This window comes from Scyliorhinus torazame, chromosome 20 (genome assembly GCF_047496885.1).
Source record: "Scyliorhinus torazame isolate Kashiwa2021f chromosome 20, sScyTor2.1, whole genome shotgun sequence".
In the NCBI taxonomy this organism is placed as follows: Eukaryota; Metazoa; Chordata; class Chondrichthyes; order Carcharhiniformes; family Scyliorhinidae; genus Scyliorhinus; species Scyliorhinus torazame.
This window is the reverse complement of record NC_092726.1, coordinates 29,524,799-29,546,062: the sequence shown is the minus strand read 5'-3', so window position 1 is coordinate 29,546,062 and position 21,264 is coordinate 29,524,799. Positions and strand designations below refer to the sequence as shown.

The 21,264-nt window shown below is 53.1% G+C and overlaps 1 protein-coding gene across 5 annotated transcripts in view; it reads left to right on the top strand.

Moving 5' to 3' along the window:
• The window catches only part of LOC140397031 (beta-adducin-like), a 402,797-nt gene that overhangs the window by 240,941 nt on the left and 140,592 nt on the right, over positions 1 to 21,264 (top strand). For all 5 annotated transcript variants that reach the window (XM_072486079.1, XM_072486077.1, XM_072486078.1 and 2 more), the window contains one exon: positions 20,137 to 20,364. In XM_072486079.1, coding sequence (XP_072342180.1) covers positions 20,170 to 20,364 — 195 coding nt within the window. In that variant the 5' untranslated portion in view covers positions 20,137 to 20,169. The remainder of the gene's footprint in view (positions 1 to 20,136; positions 20,365 to 21,264) is intronic.

The following is a 21,264-nucleotide window of genomic DNA, read 5'->3' as shown; positions in this document are numbered from 1 at the left end:
CCTCCGCCATAGTGGAGACCGTGGCGAAGGCGGAAGGAAAAGAGTGCCCCCACGGCACAGGCCCGCCCGCGGATCGGTGGGCCCCGATCGCGGGCCAGGCCACCGTGGGGGCACCCCCACGGGGCCAGATTGCCCCCCCCCCTCCAGGACCCCGGAGCCCGCCCGCGCCGCCTTGTCCCGCCGTTCGAAAGGTGGTTCAATCCACGCCAGCGGGCGAGGGTTGACAGCGGCGGGACTTCGGCCCATCGCGGACCGGAGAATCGCCGGGGGATTCCCGCCGACCGGCGCGATTCCCGCCCCCGGTCCCATGCAACTGCGCACGCCGCTGACGGTCCACTGTGAGCTTAGGGTCACGGGTCGTAGGGGTGTCCCCCCCCAGGCCACCGCCTAGGTGCCCTCTGACCCCAGCCGACCCATTAGCGGGATGAGTGCGGCCCAGCACAACCTGTGCCACCTTGTTGGCTGGGATGAGTGTGTGTGGGGAGTGTAATGTGTATGTGCGGCTGCAGCTTGTCAGCCTCCCGAGTGTCAATCACGGTCCCGGCGAATCCCGCACCGTTTCCCATTGGAATCGAGTGTGTTCCACGTGGACCCGGTGCTAGCCCCTCCACAGACGCTGAATGGGCCCAGGTTCAGCGCCAGCTTTGCTGTCCACGAATCCTGCCCCGGCTCCAACACTTAGTCTCAGGAAGGGAGAATGCAGCCCTTAAATTTAGCCTTTAAGAAGCCAGAGGAGGTGGTGATGGGACCTGACTCCAGCCGTGATACATTCGCACAGCCAGTGGTTAAATCCTGGATGATGTTTCGATATTTTCCGCCCATAAAGGAGGAGAATGGTTTACGAGCCGGGCGCGCACTCGGGCGAGTGTAAAATCGTGCGTCTGGCGGCTGTCGCCCACAGGCGCTGGACCAGCCAACTAATGCTCATTGGGGTGAGCGGGGAGTGGCCCTGAGAAAAAGGAGGGTCCAGGCTGGCGGTCGAATACATCTCCCTCAGGGGAGGGCACAGCTCCGACTCTCACGCTCGCCCTCGGCAACATCGGGATGCGCGCCCGCCATCTTTTCAGGACACCAGGGCTAGCTTTCCTGCTCTCCCTCTAGCCCTGTGGGATCTTGGACGCCTGCCTGAGGGAACAGATTTGGTCTCCGTTTGGGGCCTCATGGGAAACATGCTCCCTTGTTGCGTGCAGCGCCCCCCTCAGTACCGCCCTGGAATGTCGGCCTCAATACTGTTGCTCTCGGGTTGAATTTGACAAGGGGCGTTGGAACACGAACGCGAGCACCAACGCGGGTCCTGAGCCCACACCGAGGGGCAACGTGACCTGCTGGGTGATTTAATGCTAATTGGCGGTCCTTTTTCAAAATTTGTGTACAGGATGTGGGCGTTGCTGGTTAAGCCAGCATTTATTCCCCAACCCTAATTGCCCCTTGAGAAAGTGGTGGTGAGCAGCCACCTTGAGCCGCTGCAGTCCGTGTGGTGTAGGTACACCCACGGTGCTGTTAGGGAGGGAGCTCCAGGATTTTGACCCGGCGACAGTGAAGGAACGGCCGATATATTTCCAAGTCGGGATGGTGAGTGACTTGGAGGGGAACCTCCAGGTGGTGGGGTTCCCAGGTATCTGCTGCTCTTGTCCTTCTAGATGGTAGAGGTCGTGGGTTTGGAAGGTGCTGCCTAAGGAGCCTTGGTGAGTTGCCGCAGTGCATCTTGTAGATGGTACACACGGCTGCCACTGTGTGTCGGTGGTGGGGGGAGTGAATGTTTGTGGAAGGGGTGCCGATCACGCGGGGCTGCTTTGTCCTGGATGGTGTCGAGTTTCTTGAGTGTTGTTGGGAGCTGCGCTCATCCAGGCAAGTGGAGAGTATTCCCTCACACTCCTGACTTGTGCCTTGTAGATGGTGGACAGGCTTTGGGGAGTCAGGAGGTGAGTTACTCTCCGCAGGATTCCCAGCCTCTGACCTGCTCTGGTAGCCACAGTATTTATGTGGCTGGGTCCAGTTCAGTTTCTGGTCAATGGTAACCCCCAGGATGTGGGGGATTCGGCGATGGTAATGCTATTGAATGTCAAGGGGCGATGGTTAGATCCTCTCTTGTAGGAGATGGTCATTGCCTGGCACTTGTGAAAGTAACTTAGCCCAAGCCTGGATATAGTCCAGGTCTTGCTGCATTGGGACATGGACTGCTTCAGTATCTGAGGAGTCGCGAATGGTGCTGAACATTGTGCATCAGCGAACATCCCCACCTCTGACCTTCTGATGGAAGGAAGGTCATTGATGAAGCAGCTGAAGATGGTTGGGCCGAGGACACTATCCTGAGGAACTCCTGCAGTGATGTCCTGGAGCTGAGATGATTGACCTCCAACCACCACAACCGTCTTCCTTTGTGCCAGGTAGTGACTCCAACCAGCGGAGAGTTTTCCCTCTGATTCCCATTGACTCCAGGTTAGCTCGGGCTCCTTGATGCCACACTCGGTCAAACGCTGCCTTGATGTCCAGGGCAGTCACTCTCACCTCACCTCTGGAGTTCAGGTCTTTTGTCCATGTTTGCACATCAATTGTCCGACCAAGGAGACTGGGGCAAGCTGCTTGTGCTACCAGGCCGATCTCAGGCCCAGACATTGCCACCAGGAGCGAAGGCTGATGCTGGAGTTCACTTTAATTTTTAACGTCTTTAGAAACGTTACAGGCCAAAGGTCGAAGGTGTAATCCCATCAAGGGGAGGTCACTGGGGGCCTTTGGTGCGACCCTCCCTGCCGTTGCCCTTCTTTGACCAATGGAGCCTTACCCCCACCACCAACTCTGGAATGGTGGCCATCTTTCTTTCCCTGATGGCCTTCCACATCAGGATGGGGGCCGGGGGGGTGGGGTCAGAGGGGAGCGGGAGGGTCACCTTACTGTCATCAAAATGGCAAAGGATATAAGAACTGGGAGCAGGGGTAGGCCATCTGGCCCCTCGAACCTGCTCCGCTATTCAATAAGATCATGGCTGACATGGTCAAATGGTCCCTACTTGGATCTTTAATGAGTTCAATTGGTGCCTGTTTCCTCACGGAAGGGGAACCTCTTCACATTCAGTCCCGCGCCCGGGAAACTGTCCTGCTCAACGTGACTTTGACCTGCCCCATTCCAGGTTGGTACCTGGAGCGGGACTTAAACCCACACCCCACTGTCCCAAGAGTTTCGGGCCTAGAGTCTGGGCCGACCCTGTCGGATTTGCTCCCGAACTCGCCTTCAGAGAAGAAAGATGAGAAGGAGGAGCAGAGCTGGGTTAATGGGACAGGCCGGGGCAAACAGTGCGCCAACGTCGCATCAACCAGATCCCAAATGGCAGTCGAACCAAGCCCCGGGGGAGATTTAGCCCATCGTGGAAGGTGATGGCGTTTGACAGTCTGCAAGGCCCTCCTGAGAGTCGGATAATTACGTCAATGTGTTTGGCATCATCCCAGCCCATTGCCACGTGCTCCCGGGGGTCTTTTATTCCCGATTTTCCAGGGATGGCAACGTTTGGAGTCATCCACAGCTGTCGCAACAACAGCTGTACCCTGTCAGCCTCTCCTTTTCAGGGGCTCAGGAGACTGAAAGTTAGAGGGAGGGGCAGCAATTCTCTCCCTCCCAAGTCTGGAACACAAGTGAAGTGACGCTTATCCGGTTAAATAAATTCAGCAATTTTCCAGGAAGGACCGTTGGAAAAGTCAGCCCAATCCATGTAATGTCACCTCACATTGAGGTGGGCTCCGTGACGGGAGAGAGGAGCGTTTTCACTCAGAGACAGGTTAGGACCTGGAAGGCGTCGCTGAGCGTGTGGTGGAGGTATCCTCAACCAAGGCTTTTCCAGAAAAATAAGGGAGTTCTCTGAGTTGGGGGAGAGAAGGCGGTGGAGGTGGGGGCGGGGTTTCTCTTAGAGACTATCTATCGTCCAGTCAGAGGGTCAGCATAGACGGAAGGGGCCTCCATGGTCCCAACTGGGGACCCGATGAGTTTCGAAGGGTGAGGGGGGGGATCTTATTGAAACTTACAGGATACTGCGAGGCCTGGGTAGAGTGGACGTGGAGAGGGTGTTGTAGGAAAAACTAGAAGCAGAGGACACCATCTCAGACTGAAGGGACGATCCTTTAAAACAGAGAGGAGGAGGAATTTCTTCAGCCAGAGGGTGGTGAATCTGTGGAACTCTTTGCCGCAGAAGGCTGTGGAGGCCAAATCACTGAGTGTCTTTAAGACAGAGATAGATAGGTTCTTGATTAATAAGGGGTTCAGGGGTTATGGGGAGAAGGCAGGAGAATGGGGATGAGAAAATATCAGCCATGATTGAATGGCGGAGCAGACTCGATGGGCCGAGTGGCCTAATTCTGCTCCTATATGCAATGGTCTCATGGTCCTTTTGTACTGTAACCACCCACTGTCACAGTGTCCAGACTAAACTGGCGTTTTTACACAGAGTTCCCCTTTCATTGGCTCGCGCTGTGCACTTTTTGGTGCATCACACGTATCTCCATCGGCCAGAGCATCCAATCAGTGTGCGACCCCTCCAGTCTCCTTCGCCAAGAGCAGAGGTCAGCCGACAGACCAGGGTCGGGGGGGGGGGGGGGGGAGGGTCCGACAGGTTTCCCGTCGCCCGCAGACATTCCCACACAACGCAGCGAGAGCCGGGAGACGCCGAGCAGGCCTCACGAGAGAGGAAGCCAGCATTTCCTGCATCTGTCCCCTATCTCTCTGCACCAGGATAGCTCTCCGTGACCTTGGCGAAGCTGCTTCCCAGAGTTGGCTGGGGACTGGGGGAGGGGGAGTGAAATCCGACCGATCTTTCCCCAAAACATATTTACTTCTTTTGAAAAACAGCTAGCAAAATACAAAGTCTCACTTCCTCCAAAGGTGCAACACATTTACGAACTGGAGGACACATTGAGAAGATTTGCCTCGCCAAGGGAAATCAACCAGTTAAGATCTAGAAATGACATTTCACTTAGCCCTCTGCGCCCACCTTGTAAATCGTCACTTCTCCTGTTCCACCTCCTGAGGAGAGCTTCGTAGATGTTGACAGCACAGAACAGCCCCATTGTTTCCATGCTGCCAACAGAGATCTGACTACACTAATCCCATTTTCCAATGAGTTGCAGACTCCCACAACTCTCTGAAAAGGTTTTTCCTCAAATCCCCTCTCAATCTCCTGCCCCTCACCTTAAATCTGTGCCCCCTGGTTATTGACCCTCCGCTAAGGGGGAAAGTTCCTCCCTATCCACCCTATCTGTGTCCCTCATAATGTTGTCCACCTCAATCAGGTCCCCCCTCAGCCTTCTCTGCTCCAAGGAAAACAACCCCAGCCTAACCAGCCTCTCTCCATAGCTGAAACGCTCCAGCCCAGGCGACATCCCGGTGAATCTCCTCTGCTCCCTCTCTAGTGCAACCACATCCTTCCTATAGAGTGGCGACGAGAACTGCACACGGTACTCTAGCTGTGACCTAACCAGCGTTTTATACAGCTCCGTCATAACCTCCCCGCTCTTATAGCCTATACCTCGGCTAATAAAGGCAAGTATCCCATCTGCCTTCTTAACCACCTTATCTACCTGTCCTGCTGCCTTCAGGGATCGATGGACATGTACCCCAGGGTCCCTCTGATCTTCGGTACTTTCCAGGGTCCTGCCATTCATAGTGTATTCCCACGGTAGCATAGTGGTTAGCACAATTGCTTCACAGCTCCAGGGTCCCGGGTTCGATTCCCGGCTTGGGTCACTGTCTGTGCGGAGTCTGCACATCCTCCCCGCGTCTGCGTGGGTTTCCTCCGGGTGCTCCGGTTTCCTCCCACAGTCCAAAGATGTGCAGGTTAGGTGGATTGGCCAATGATAAATTGCCCTTAGTGTCCAAAATTGCCCTTCGTGTTGGGTGGGGTTACTGGGTTATGGGGATAGGGTGGAGGTGTTGACCTTGGGTCGGGTGCTCTTTCCAAGAGCCGGTGCAGACTCGATGGGCTGAATGGCCTCCTTCTGCACTGTAAATTCTATGATTGCCTTGTTCACCCTCCTCAGTGTGTTACCTCTCGCTTCTCCGGGTTGATCTCCATTTGCCACTGCCCTGCCCACCTGACCAGCCCATTGCTGATCTCCTGCCGACTACGGGGGGGGCACGGTAGCACAGTGGTTAGCACTGCTACCTCACAGCTCCAGGGTCCCAGGTTCGATTCCCGGCTTGGGTCACTGTCTGTGCGGAGTCTGCACGTTCTCCCCCTGTGTGCGTGGGTTTCCTCCGGGTGCTCCGGTTTCCTCCCACAGTCCAAAGATGTGCAGGTTAGGTGGATTGGCCGCGCTAAATTGCCCCTTAGTGTCCAAAGGTTAGGTGGTGTTGCTGGGTTACAGAGATAGGGTGGAGGAGTGGGCCTAGGCAGGGGGCTCTTTCAGAGGGTCGGTGCAGACTCGATGGGCCGAATGGCCTCCTTCAGCACTGTAGGGATTCTAAGATGGCTGTCGGGACTTTTGCTGTGGAGGGAGTCCCGCGAAGGTTTACCAGACTGCTTCCTGGGGTGGCGGGACTGTCATACGAGGAGAGACCAAGTCGGTTAGGATTATATTCATCGGAGTTTGGAAGAGTGAGAGGGGATCTCATAGAAACTTATAAAATTCTGACAGGATTGGACAGGGTAGATTCAGAAAGAATGTTCCCGGTGGTGGGGGAGTCCAGAACTAGGGGTCACAGTTTGAGGATAAGGGGTAAACCTTTTAGGACTGAGGTGAGGAGAAATTTCTTCACCCAGAGAACGGTGAATCGGTGGAATTCGCGACCACAGAAAGTAGTTGAGGCCAAAATGTGTGATTTCAAGAAGGAATTAGATTTAGCTCTTGGGGCTAAAGGGATTGAGGGATATGGGGGGAAGGTGGGATCGGAGTATTGAACTTGATGGTCAGCCATGATCATGATGGATGGGGGAGCAGGCTCGATGGGCCGAATGGCCCCCTCCTGCTCCGATTTTCTCTATTTCTATGAATCATTCTCCTGTTGCTTTGGATCAGAGCTCTGTCAGGGACGAGTATCAGGCGCGCCCACAGAAGCGGCAGGGAATTTATTTCCGTGCCAGGAATGGAATAGCTGGCACTGTGTTGCAAGGTGTAACTGTTTTTTAACATCTTTCTTTGGGGGGGGGGGATCACTGGCTGGGCCAGCAGTTGTTGCCCCTGCCTTATTACCCCTTAAGAAAAGGGGGGGTCCAGTCCATTTGGTGTGAATCCTCTCTTAGGCTTGAGTCACGGATAGGCTAGTAATCTGTCAAAGGAATCGACTGCACCTCGCTCCCCATGTGTGCTCCTGTTGTCCTTGAATAAAAGGGATAGCATTCAGCGAACAGTACAGCAAAACCATTTCCTTGTCCCTCTTCCAGCTCTTCGGAGGAGATTTTATTACGATCGCAGACCAGACCCCGACAGCGTTTCGGATACTGGGCCAAAAGCGCAATATTTTAGTTTACTTGATTCCCTCCCGGAGGGATTGCATGAAGAAATAGAGATATGGGGCGGGATTCCCTAACGCCAAAATCAGGATCGGGAATCGGGCGGAGAATGACGGGGTTTGGCGCCTTGTCACAGAGCTCAGCCCCCTCCAAATCGGCATCGCGCCGCGCACGGTCGCAAGGTCATTGGTGCACCTTCAGACGGCCCACCCGCGATGCTCCGCCCCCGATGGGCCCACGTTCCCGACGGCGTGAGCCACGTGTGGTCCCCGGGGAAACCGGAACGCCGGCTGCGGACAGTGTCTAGCGCCGCCACACTCGACCAGGATCTGTGCCCCTGGCATGGGGCTTCTGCTAGGGCTGGGGCGGGAGTGGTGGTTGCACAGGGGTGGGCTGTGGGGTTGGGGTAGGCGGGTTCGGGTTCTAGCATGGCTGGCGCCGTGTTTTCCGTGGGTGGTTCAAGTGGCGCCAGTGCTAGCCCCTTACCACCACCAGAATCGATGAGGGGTTCTCGCCGATTTTCCCGTCGTGATCCACCCGCAGATTTTCCGTTGGCGCCAGCACTTTGCTGCTCGAGCGGAGAATTCCGCCCTTGGTATTATTAAAATAAAACTTTATTATGAATACAAAATTAAACTCATTAACTTCACGCCCAAAAAGAACAGCTGACGTTACGCCTTAAACACTACCCCATTAAACAACAAGAAAAGAAACATACAGCTCCCAATCTATCTTACTGTGGGAGAATTGCGGACCCAGCGTCAGGCAGATCAGAATTCAATTCCTCTCTCCAAAACCTTCTCCACAAACAACTGCCTCTCCAAACGTTTTCAAAATCTCTCTCTGCCTTCCCTCCACCCAATAATGATCATCTCACCAAGCTATAAAACAAATGATCTCCGTCGGCTCCAAAGCACATTAACTCCCCAGGGAGTTCCCCCCCAGTCAAACCACAGTCCATTAGCCCAGACTGAAAAGCACATTCCTTTGTCACTTTCACCTTCTGGCTCTGAACAGAATTTTTTTTTTATAAACATGACCACGGCAGTCAAGCACACTCTAACCCCGGGCTTTTAAGCCTTAAGTTGCCCGATAGTTGTCACACTATCAATTAGTCCCACTCCCCCTGCTGTCCCGCCACAGCTCTGCTAAATTAGTTATCCACTTTCCCTTTGGAAGCTACTATTGAGTGTGAGTCCACCGCCCTTCCACGCAGCACCTTCCGAAACATCACAACTGCCTGTGGTTATTTTTTGTTGGGGAACCACCTCTTGTTCTGTCTCAATGATGGTCTAAACCCAACCAGAAGTCCGTCACCCAGGCTCATGAGGAAGGAGAGCTGTTCGTCTACCATCCAAAGTCGGATCTAGAATTAAGGACACAGCGTCTGAACATTTGAGAGAGATTTGAGTTGCTTAGAGAGGGGCGACATGGATTTGAAAAGAATAGGTTGTGTCCAAAACACAGAGTTGATATTTTGAGGAAGGAGCTGAAGTAGTGGATGGGGAATATCTACTGCTGGATGCAACTTATATGAACTTCCAGAAGACACTTCATAAGGTTCCACATGAGAGACTCTTAACTAAAATTAAGGCCTATGGAACTGAAGACAAACTATTCACTTTGTTAAACGATCGGATTAAGTTGGGGCGGTGTATATACACAAGCTTTAAAAGGAAGTGACTAGGATTATGTCACAATGGTTTGTGGCTAGGGCCTCAACTTGATAGTACAGAATGCGAGTGTTGTTGAGAAAAGGGACATCCTGTCAAAGCTTTTTTTATTGGACTCACCACTCAAGATAAACCAACGGTTAAATTGAACAACAGTTGTTTATTGTTCTTGTGGCTGTTTCGGTGAGTAGAGTGGAGTTTGAGGCAACTTAAGCCACGGTCATCCACTTATTTATTTTTAATTCATTTACGGTTTGTGGTCGTCGCTGGTTAGGCCGGATTTATTGCCCGTCCCTAGTTGCCCTTCAGAAGATGGTGGTAAGTTGCCTTCTTGAACTGCCACAGTCCTCAAGGCGTATGTACACCCACTCTGCTGTTAGGGAGGGAGTTCCAGGATGTTGACCAAGCCACAGTGAAGGAGCGGCCAATATATTTTCAATTCAGGACTTGGAGGGGAACCTCCAGGTGGCGGGGTATTTGCTGCTCTTGTCCTTCTAGATGGTAGAGGTCATGGGTTTGGACGGTGCTGTCGAAGGAAGTGGTGAGTTACTGCAGTGCATCTTGTAGATGGGACACACGGCTGCCACTGTGCGTCGGTGGGGGAGGGAGTGAATGTTTGTGGATGGGGTGCCGATCAAGCGGGGCTGCTTTGTCCTGGATGGTGTCGAGCTTCTTGAGTGTTGTTGGGAGCTGCGCTCATCCAGGCAAGTGGAGAGTATTCCATCACACTCCTGACTTGTGCCTTGTAGATGGTGGACAGGCTTTGGGTGGGTCAGGAGGTGAGTTACTCACCACAGGATTCTCTGACCTGTTCTTGTGGCCACAGTGTTTATATGGTGATTCTAGTTCAATTTCTAGTCAGTTATAACTGACCTGATGAGTGCAAGACTAAAAACTTCGACAGCATGTCTCTTTTACAGCAATATTCACCATATATTTATTAATGACTTGATAACAATGGTGAGTTGTGCATCCAAGTGTGTCAAAGTCTCAAGGAGAAACGACACAGTAATTATCGTCACTAGGGGTGTAAAGTGAGAGTGACTATGAGTGATTGAATCTAATGGATTAGCTCATCCATTTTGGAATAGTAACGGATAAATGGGAGCTGTAGACTAACAATGGGATTCAGTGGGAGGCCAAAGAGAGTTCGTTAGCCACAGGAACAGATGGCGAGAATGTAGTGGTTAAGTGTAAAAAAGAATCAAAAGATGCGAATGGAACATTTGTCTCAAAAACGTATAAATAGAGGGGAGGTGATTTATTTCTGAGTGCCATTTTGGGTGGGATTGGTGGGGTGTTTCCCGCTGGCTTTTTGCGTGAGACTCACTCCGCTATTCGCCCACATTTAGTCATTTTGGGGCCTTGAGGAGATTCTCGCTCCGGTTAAACCACACTGAGAACTGTTTTCAGTCGTGGGGAGCTGGGTTCGCTGCTGAGTCCGTCTCCTCAGAAACCGGGCCGCCATTTTGAAGGGGTGCCCTGAAGTTAAGTGAGCTAGAGGGTCCATCACACCCCCCCCCCCCCACCCCACCCATGGACACCCACTCATTTGGGCATTACCCAATAACCCCCCCCCCCAAGTGAGGACACCCCCCAATGGGGCCACAGAGGGCCACCCTATTCCAGCCTCCCCACTTGTACCCACCCCGTTTCAGGACCCTCACCCTTCACCCCCCCCAACTTTTAGGAGGCCCCTTCACGCCCGCCCAGCGCAGGCGCGATCCAGATCGCGACCTCGCATGAGATCCCGTCGGATATCGCCAGGCGGCCCGAGCATCGCAAATCTCACGAGACTCACCAAATCGGGCATAAGGAGGCCACCCGATCGGGCCCTCCCCCCCAGGATGTTTTGTTGCTGCTGGACTGAGGGCGCGATTCAACCAGAAACATTCAGAGTCCATCCTGGGTGGGATTAGCGGGATCTCTCCTGGCACGCGTCATTTTGGGAATGACCCCGCTATCTAATGCCACTTTGTTGCTATTTGGTTGCTGGCGGGGAATGCCCCCCGAGGCTGCATTTAGCACCATTTAATTTAGCGGAACTCCTCCGTGCAGGAAGAGATCAGGATGCCATATTTAAATGGCGCCCCGATCTCCCGGACCCCCAACGCGACCCCCAGGTTCCTCCCCAATGACCCAACTCACCTATCAGGGGAACCTTGAGCCCCCTCTTGTACCCACCTCAAACAGGAAGGAACCCCACCCCCCCCAAACCGGGCCCAATCTCGACGCAGACAAAATGCCAGCCTAGCAGTGCCACCTGGGCACCCTGACAGTGCCACCTGGGCACTCTGGCAGTGTTACCTGTACACCCTGGCATTGCTCCTGGCAGTGCTACCTGGGCACCCTGGCAGTGCCACCTGGGCACCCTGGCAGTGCCCCTGGCAGTGCCACCTGGGCACCCTGGCAGTGCCCCTGGCAGTGCCACCTGGGCATCCTGGCAGTGCCACCTGGGCACCCTGGTGGTGCCAGATTGGCGTTCTGGGCATGTCTGCTGGGGGTATTGCGGGCGTGAGGTGAAGCCGGGTTCAGTCGAGGCATTCGAGGAGATACTGAATGACCTTTTGAGCTGGAACAATGTGCAGGGGTCAGAAGCAGAGGAACGGCTGCAAGTCATGGAGAGTCAGCGGCAGACACGATGGGCCGAATGGTCACCTTCTGTGCCATAACAATTGGCCGTGGCGGGAAGGCAGCAGGGATCCCACCGGATGTTGCCACAGTTCCACGGGTTAGATCATGAGAGGAGATTATGTAAATGAAATGAAATGAAAATCGCTTATTGTCACAAGTAGGCTTTAAATGAAGTTACTGTGAAAAGCCCCTAGTCGCCATATTCCGGCGCCTGTTCGGGGAGGCTGGTACGGGAATTGAACCGTGCTGCTGGCCTGCCTTGGTCTGCTTTCAAAGCCAGCTGTTTAGCCCTGTGCTCAACCAATTGGGCCTGTTGTCCCTTCAACACATCCTGTCCTTCCTCAACTTGCGTAACGTGCTTCCCTTTTTGAACCATCCAAACGATTCGCCTCCAACCACTCCCTGTGGTCGCCTGGTCCACATTCTCGGCATTCCCCGGATAATGATGTCCCTCCTGATTTTCCGGTTGCTATTGGCTCGATTTACGACCCCGAGATCTTGACCCACCTTTCTCCCCCTCCCACCCACCAAACCCACGTCTCGCCTCGCATTCGGCCGAGCCAAACGCTTCGGCAGCCCTGAGACGCTCCGCATGCCTTCCCCTCGCTCCCAATGATGGGGAGTTTAAGCGTTTAAACAACACGGTCATTCGTGCTGCACATAACCCCCAATCTCACAGCCTTGACAATAGAAGGCCGCCTCTGAGCGATGGTGTAATTGTTATAATTAGGCAGGAGAGTAACTATCAGATCTGGAATCAGCTATAATCATTATCTAAGTCACTGAGGGCTAATTACAGACAGTGTGAGCCCACAGCCACCCCGAGCACTCGAAGCTAAGGCAGCGATCAAATCTTTTCGACAGATAATTATTTTTCAACTTCATTAACGTCGCATCGGGAAGACCAATATTTGGGGAAATGTGTGCGACGAGCTCATTTGGCGTCCTTGCTTCGAGAATTATTTTCCAAAGGCCGTGTTACACGGCACAAGAATTTGAAACCCCTGTTTGGAGGAGTTTTGACAAACCGCAGGAATAAAATGTGACACGGGACTCACAGCTCCTGCTGTTAGATGGATCCCATCGCACGAGGGAGTTCGGCCAAACCGACTCACTCCGGGCTCTCATTCCTCAACAAGCAACGGGTTTTGCCTCGCAATGGGTTTAATGTTTAGTGTGACTCGCAGATAGGGACAGATTCTCCCTGATCACCTCCACTCAAACACTGCTCACCCACCCTGGCACGGGGTACCTCTGCTCTGTCACTGCGAGTACAGTGAGAGGGTCTCCTCTGGGACACTGAATACAGTGAGATGGTCTCCTCTGGGACACTGAATACAGTGAGAGGGTCTCATCTGGGACACTGAATACAGTGAGATGGTCTCCTCTGGGACACTGTGAATACAGTGAGAGGGTTTCCTCTGGGACACTGTGAATACAGTGAGATGGTCTCCTCTGGGGCACTGTGAATACAGTGAGAGGGTTTCCTCTGGGACACTGAATACAGTGAGAGGGTCTCCTCTGGGACACTGTGAATTCAGTGAGTGGGTTTCCTCTGGGACATTGTGAATACAGTGAGAGAGTTTCCTCTGGGACACTGTGAATACAGTAAGTGGGTTTCCTCTGGGACACTGTGAATACAGTGAGAGGGTTTCCTCTGGGTCACCTGTGAATACAGTGAGAGGGTTTCCTCTGGGACACTGTGAATACAGTGAGAGGGTTTCCTCTGGGACACTGTGAATACAGTGAGTGGGATTCCTCTGGGACATTGTGAATACAGTGACAGTGTTTCCTCTGGGACACTGTGAATACAGTGAGAGGGTTTCCTCTGGGACACTGTGAATACAGTGAGAGGGTTTCCTCTGGGACACTGTGAATACAATGAGAGGGTTTCCTCTGGGACACTGTGAATACAGTGAGTGGGTTTCCTCTGGGACACTGTGAATACAGTGAGAGGGTTTCCTCTGGGACACTGTGAATACAGTGAGAGGGTTTCCTCTGGGACACTGTGAATACAGTGAGTGGGATTCCTCTGGGAAATTGTGAATACAGTGACAGTGTTTCCTCTGGGACACTGTGAATACAGTGAGTGGGTTTCCTCTGGGACACTGTGAATACAGTGAGAGGGTTTCCTCTGGGACACTGAATACAGTGAGAGGGTTTCCTCTGGGACTCTGTGAATACAGTGACAGTGTTTCCTCCGGGACACTGTGAATACAGTGAGAGTGTCTCCTCTGGCACACTGTGAAGACAGTGAGAGGGTATCCTCTGGGACACTGTGAATACAGTGAGTGGGCTTCCTCTGGGACACTGTGAATACAGTGAGAGGGTTTCCTCTGGGACACTGAATACAGTGAGTGGGTTTCCTCTGGGACTCTGTGAATACAGTGACAGTGTTTCCTCCGGGACACTGTGAATACAGTGAGAGTGTCTCCTCTGGGACACTGTGAAGACAGTGAGAGGGTTTCCTCTGGGACACTGTGAATACAGTGACAGTGTTTCCTCCGGGACACTGTGAATACAGTGAGAGGGTTTCCTCTGGGACACTGTGAATACAGTGAGAGGGTCTCCTCTGGGACACTATGAATACAGTGAGTGGGTTTCCGAGGGACACTGTGAATACAGTGAGAGGGTTTCCTCTGGGACACTGTGAATACAGTGACAGTGTTTCCTCCGGGACACTGTGAATACAGTGAGTGGGACACTGTGAATACAATGAGAGGGTCTCCTCTGGGACACTGTGAATACAGTGAGTGGGTCTCCTCTGGGACACTGTGAATACAGTGAGTGTGTTTCCTCTGGGACACTGAATACAGTGAGAGGGTTTCCTCTGGGACACTGTGAATACAGTGACAGCGTTTCCTCTGGGACACTGTGAACACAGTGAGAGGTTTTCGTCTTTGAACCCATTCATTGACCTGAGTGCTCCGACTGACACCCCCCTCCCTGGACCGGTTGTGGAATCTCTACCTCACAAACCTTAAACAGAAACTCAAGTCTTTTCCCGAGAAACCTAAAATGGCTCCATTTTCAGTGGTCCCTGAGGTTGAAGTTTCTATGTTAATGTGCTTGAGCTACTATCTCGGTGCCACACTGTGACAGTGTCAGAGGAGCCGTGTTTCAGACAGAACACCTCAACCAAGCTTTGTCTGTCTTCCCAGCCAATGTAATAGATACACCACAGCACTCTGAGGTGAGAGTGACTGCCCTCGACATCAAGGCAGCGTTTGACCGAGTGTGGCATCAAGGAGCCCCAGCTAAACTGGAGTCAATGGGAATCAGAGGGAAAACTCTCCGCTGGTTGGAGTCACTCCCGGCACAAAGGAAGATGGTTGTGGTGGGTGGAGGTCAATCATCTCAGCTCCAGGACATCACTGCAGGAGTTCCTCAGGATAGTGTCCTCGGCCCCACCATCTTCAGCTGCTTCATCAATGACCTTCCCTCCATCATAAGGTCAGAAGTGGGGGTGTTCGCTGATACACAATGTTCAGCACCATTCGCGACTCCTCAGATACTGAAGCAGTCCATGTCCCAATGCAGCAAGACCTGGACAATATCCAGGCTTGGGGCTGACAAGTGGCAAGTTACATTCGCGCCACACAAGTGTCAGGCAATGGCCATCTCCTACAAGAGAGGATCTAACCATCGCCCCTTGACATTCAATGTCATTACCATCGCCGAATCCCCCACATCCTGGGGGTTACCATTGACCAGAAACTGAACTGGACCCAGCCACATAAATACTGTGGCTACCAGAGCAGGTCAGAGGCTGGGAATCCTGCGGAGAGTAACTCACCTCCTGACTCCCCAAAGCCTGTCCACCATCTACAAGGCACAAGTCAGGAGGGCGATGGAATACTCTCCACTTGCCTGGATGAGTGCAGCTCCCAACAACACTCAAGAAGCTCGAAACCATCCAGGACAAAGCAGCCCCGCTTGATCGGCACCCCATCCACAAACATTCACTCCCTCCCCCACCGACGCACAGTAGCAGCCGTGTGTACCATCTACAAGATGCACTGCAGCAACTCACCAAGGCTCCTTCGGCAACATTCCAAACCCACGACCTCTACCATCTAGAAGGACAAGGGCAGCAGATACCTGGGAACCCCACCACCTGGAGGTTCCCCTCCAACTCACTCACCATCCCTACTTGGAACTATATCGGCCGTTCCTTCACTGTCGTTGGGTCAAAATCCTGGAGCTCCCTCCCTAACAGCACTGTGGGTGTACCTACACCTCAGGGACTGCAGCGGCTCAAGAAGGCGGCTCACCCACCACCTTCTCAAGGGGCAATTCGGGATGGGCATTTTCTTGCCAGCGGTGACCCCCAGGATGTCGACTGAGCGATGATAATGGTGGATGTCACGGGGAAGGGGCTAGACCACACAAAACTGTCTGTAATTTATTGCTGATTAGCAACTGAGCTCCGTGCATGAAGATTAAAAATGCGAGTGGGATAAACAGAGCTCTCCTGAGGTCATGTTCAACTTCCCCCTGCCATGGCAGTGCCGAATGTGAAGGCTTTGGCACGAAAGAAAAAATGCTGCACCCAGAGCTGTAACGACACCCCCTCACCGAGACAGCGAGGGAATGTGCTCGAGAATAGTCTTGTTAGCCGAAAGCGAGAATTATCATCGCTCGTTGCCTGACAGTAAATTGCAGCTTCCGTCCTAATCCTTGCCACACAATTAGCTCAGTAGCCAAGTGAATTCATCAAGTTGTCTCCTTCCGCCGATGAATCACCCTGGCCGTTGGGGGCTTTGATGAGCGCCGCCTGGTATTCAGTCGGAAATAGAATATAACCCTTGCTCCATCTTCAGACCTTGCCGGGACAGATGGTCTGTGCGACAAACAACATATGCTGGAGATAAACTCCCCCTTCTCCATTCCGTTCCCGATGAAACCAGGCCTCTCGAATCCTTGCGGTGCACTGCGTGTTCACCGTCAACAGTCCCATTGCACGGATTCTGGGAAGGTCGGAACCCGGGGCTGTGTAGAAGCTGGAAAATGCTGGAATAGGTTCCAAAAAACAAGTTAAAAATACTATTTCCCTTCATAACGCTGCGGAACAAAAATGACAATAGTCCTGCTGATAAGCAGAGGAAGTGGTTGCTGTGAATACTTATTTTATTATATTTTATTCCCCGTTTGCTCTAGCTATGGAATTAGCTCTCTCGCTCTCTCTCTGAAGTCTCATCCCCATGTTTCCAGGGCCAGGAGCTCGGAAAGGACAGGGGGAGCGATATATCTTCTCTTTCGAAGGGAGCATAGTGCCCCTTGGCAACTGGGGTCCCCTTGGTAACCTGTGTCCCCCTCGTCAATCAATGTCACCTCAGCAACCAGGGTTCCCTTGATAACCAGTGTCACCCTCGGCAAATAATGTCCCCTCGGCAACCGGGATCCCCCTGGTAACCGGTGTCCCCCTCGCCAGCCAATGTCCCCTCGCAACCAATGTCCCCCTCGGCAACCAATGCCCCTCGGCAACCAATTTTCCTCGGCAACTGATGTTCCCTCGGCAGCCAGTATCCTCTCAGCAACCAATGTCCCCTCAGCAACCGGTTCCTTTAGCAACCAGTGTCCCCTAAGCAACCGGTGTCTCCTCGGTAACAGATGTCTCCTCGGGAACAGATGTCTCCTCGGCAACCGATATCCTTTTGGCAACCAATGTCCCCTCAGCAAACTGTGTCCCCTCAGCAACTGCCATCCCCTGGTCAACTCATCAACTATTACCCCACTGCAACCAGTGTCCCCTTGGCAACTGCCATCCTCTCAGCAACCGGTGTTCCCTTGGCAACCGGTGTACCCTTGGCAACTGCCATCCTCTCAGCAATTGGTGTTCCCTTGGCAACCAATGTCCCCTCGGCAACTGGGGTCCCCTTGGTAACCGGTGTCCCCATGGCAATCAACGTCCCCCTCGGCAACTGGTGCCCCATCAGCAGCCAATGCCCCCTTGGCAACCAGTGTTCCCTTGGCAACTGGCATCCCCCTCAGAAACCGGTGTCTCCTCAGCAACTGTATCGCCTCGGCAACTGTATCTCCTCGGCAACTGAAATCTCCTCAGCAACTGGAATCTCCTCGGCAACTGTTGTCAGCCCGGCAACAGAACAAACGGAGAAGATTGTTGCCATGGGAGGGACCAGTTGGTTACGGGAGACATGGGATGAGGTTTGGCGCTGGAAGATTAGACATCGGAAGAAAGTTAGAGGCTGTATTTTCACCGAGAGCGATCTTGCGACGAATATTTTACAACAGACGTAAATCGAAGCAGATAAACGAACATTCGTTTGAAGGGATTGAGCATCTGAAAACAAGGAATGATAATGGCGGGGACGAGGAATGGGCATGGAAATAGGATTGGAGTCAAGAACTCAGTTGAAATGCACCAGTTCAGGTGATAGACCATAAGACGGAAAAGCTGAAGATGGCCATTCGGCCCATCGAATCTGCTCCGCTATTCAATGCGATCATGAGTGATCTGATTTAATCCTCAACTCCACTTTCCCGCCTTATCCACTCGATTCCCTTACTGATTAAAAATCTGTCTCGGCCTTGACCATAGCGACCCAGCCTCGACAGCTCTCTGCGGTAAAGAATTCCACAGATTCACTCCCCTCTGAGAGAAGAAATTCCTCCTCATCTCTGTCTTAAATGGTCGACCCCCTTACTCTGAGATTCTGCCCTCTGGTCCTAGACTCTCCCACAAGGGGAAACAGCCTCTCAGCATCGACACTGTCAAACCCTCCCAGAATCCTCTATGTCTCAATAAGGTCGCCTCTCAGTCTTCTAAACTCCATTGGGAACAGGCCCGGCCTACTCAACCTCGCCTCATAAAATCCCTCCCTACCCGGGAACAACCGAGTGAACCTTCTCCACACTGCCTCCAATGCCCGTCTATCTTTCCTCAGATAAGGGGCGAAATTCTCCGGAAACGGCGCGATGTCCGCCGACTGGCGCCCAAAACGGCGCAAATCAGACAGGCATCGCGCCGCCCCAAAGGTGCGGAATGCTCCGCATCTTTGAGGGGCGAGCCCCAACCTTGAGGGGCTAGGTCGGCGCTGGACGAATTTCCGCCCCGCCAGCTGGCGGAAAAGGCCTTTGGTGCCCCGCCAGCTGGCGCGGAAATGACATCTCCGGGCGGCGCATGCGCGGGAGCGTCAGCGGCCGCTGACAGCTTCCCACGCATGCGCCGTGGAGGGAGTCTCTTCTGCCTCCGCCATGGTGGAGACCTTGGCGGAGGCGGAAGGGAAAGAGTGCCCCCACGGCACAGGCCCGCACGCGGATCGGTGGGCCCCGATCGCGGGCCAGGCCACCGTGGGGGCAACCCCCGGGGCCAGATCGCCCCGCGCCCCCCCCCAGGACCCCGGAGCCCGCCTGCGCCGCCTTGTCCCGCCGGTAAGGTAGGTGGTTTAATTTACGCCGGCGGGACAGGCATTTTAGCGGCGGGACTTCGGCCCATCCGGGCCGGAGAATCGCGTGGGGGGGCCCGCCAACCGGCACGGCGCGATTCCCGCCCCCGCCAAATCTCCGGTGCCGGAGACTTCGGCAACCGGCGGGGGCGAGATTCACGCCAGCCCCCGGTGATTCTCCGACCCGGCGGGAGGTCGGAGAATCTCGCCCAAGGGCAGCAAAACTGTTCACGGTATTCCAGATGTGGTCTAACTAGTGCCTTGTATAGTTTCAGCAAAACTTCCCTTTTCTAGACTCAATCCCCTTAGAAATAAAGGCCGACATTCCATTTGCCTTCCCCAATGACCTGCTGAACTAACATGCTAACTTTTTGTGATTGATGCACGAGAGCCCCCAAATCCCCCCCGTGCTGCAACTTTCTGCATTCTCTCTCCATTTAAACAATATTCAGCTCCTTTGTTCTCCTTACCAAAGTGCAGAACTTCAACTTTTCCTACATTATATCCCATCTGCCAAGTTTTTGCCCTCTCACCTATCCTGTCTCTCTCCCTCTGTCATCCTCACCATTTGCCTTCCCACCTAACTTTGCAACCAATGCGTGATCGTTCGTAGATGCAATCAATGCGTCAACAGATCTGCGCACAGCAAACTCCCACACATCGCAATGTGACAACGGCCATATAATGTGGGGGTATTCTGTGATGTTGATTGAGGGACTAGTAACGGTCAGGGCACCGGGGAGAACTTTTCGTCAGCAAAGCACCATGGGATATTTTACGCCAGGTTAACATGCGGCCAATAGTCACGCCTCCGCGATACCCCATTGTGGAAAAAGGACGCTGATTGGTTGGTTGAGTTGACTTGCTGAGCAATCAGGAACCATTTTCTCCTGGAGAGTAAATTGCTGTGATTGTTTGAAATTTGGTATTCTTCTATTTGTCCTGATGCGTGCAAAGGGGATAATTCGCTCTTTTTTTCATATCGCAGGAGAGCTCATCAGTCGCTGGGGAGAATCTAACCATGAGTGGGGAGGCTGCCCAGGAGGTGGTTGCAGGATCGCCCCCACCCAGTGCCACCCGGAAGGAGTGCTATTTTGACCGGGTCTCCGAGACCGACCCGGAATACCTCCGGCTGAGGAACATGGCCCCGACCCTGAGGCAGGACTTCAATTTGATGGAACAGAAGAAGCGGGTGACAGTGATCTTGCAGAGCCCAGTGAGTAGATAGAGCCTATCGCTGGAGGCTCACAATTCTTGACAAACTGACACCCCGCCAAGAAAAGCGGGGATCATGACACCATAGGACCATAAGAAATAGGAAGCGGAGGAGGCCATTCAGCCCCTCGAGCCTGCTCCACCATTTAATAAGATCCTGGCTGCTCTAACACTCACTAATCCACTTTCCTGCCTTCTCACCGTAACCCTAATTCCCCTCCTGATTAAAAACCTATCGATCTCGGCCTTGAACATGTTCAAGGACTCGGCCTGCACAGCTTCTTGAGGTAAAGAATTCCAAAGATTCCCCACTATGGGAGAGAAGAAATTCTCCCTCAAATCCGTCTTAAATGAGCTCCCCCTTGTTCTGCAGCTCCGCCCTCTGGTCCCACACTCTCCCATGAGTGGAAACATCCTCCCAACATTGACCCCGACTGACCCCCTCAGAATCTTATATGTTCCAATCCTATCACCTCCCATGCTACTGAACTCCGAGGAATACAGACCCAACCTGAATAATCTTTCCTCAAATGTCAGTCCCTCCATACCCGGGATCATCCCAGTAATCCTCCTCTGTCCTGCCTCCAGTGATATTATATCTTTCCTTAGAAAAGGGGACCAGAACAGAGTATTCTAAATGTGGCCTCACTAGTGCCTCAGCTGCAGAAACACTTCATCAGATAGAAACACTTCACAACATCTGATCATAGAATTTACAGTGCAGAAGGAGGCCATTCGGCCCATCGAGTCTGCACCAGCCCTTACAAAGAGCACCCTACTGAAGCCCACGTATCTACCCCATCCCCGTAACCCAGTAAACACCCCCCTTTTAACATTTTGTGGACACTAAGGGAAATTTAGCATGGCCAATCCACCTAACCTGCACATCTTTGGACTGTGG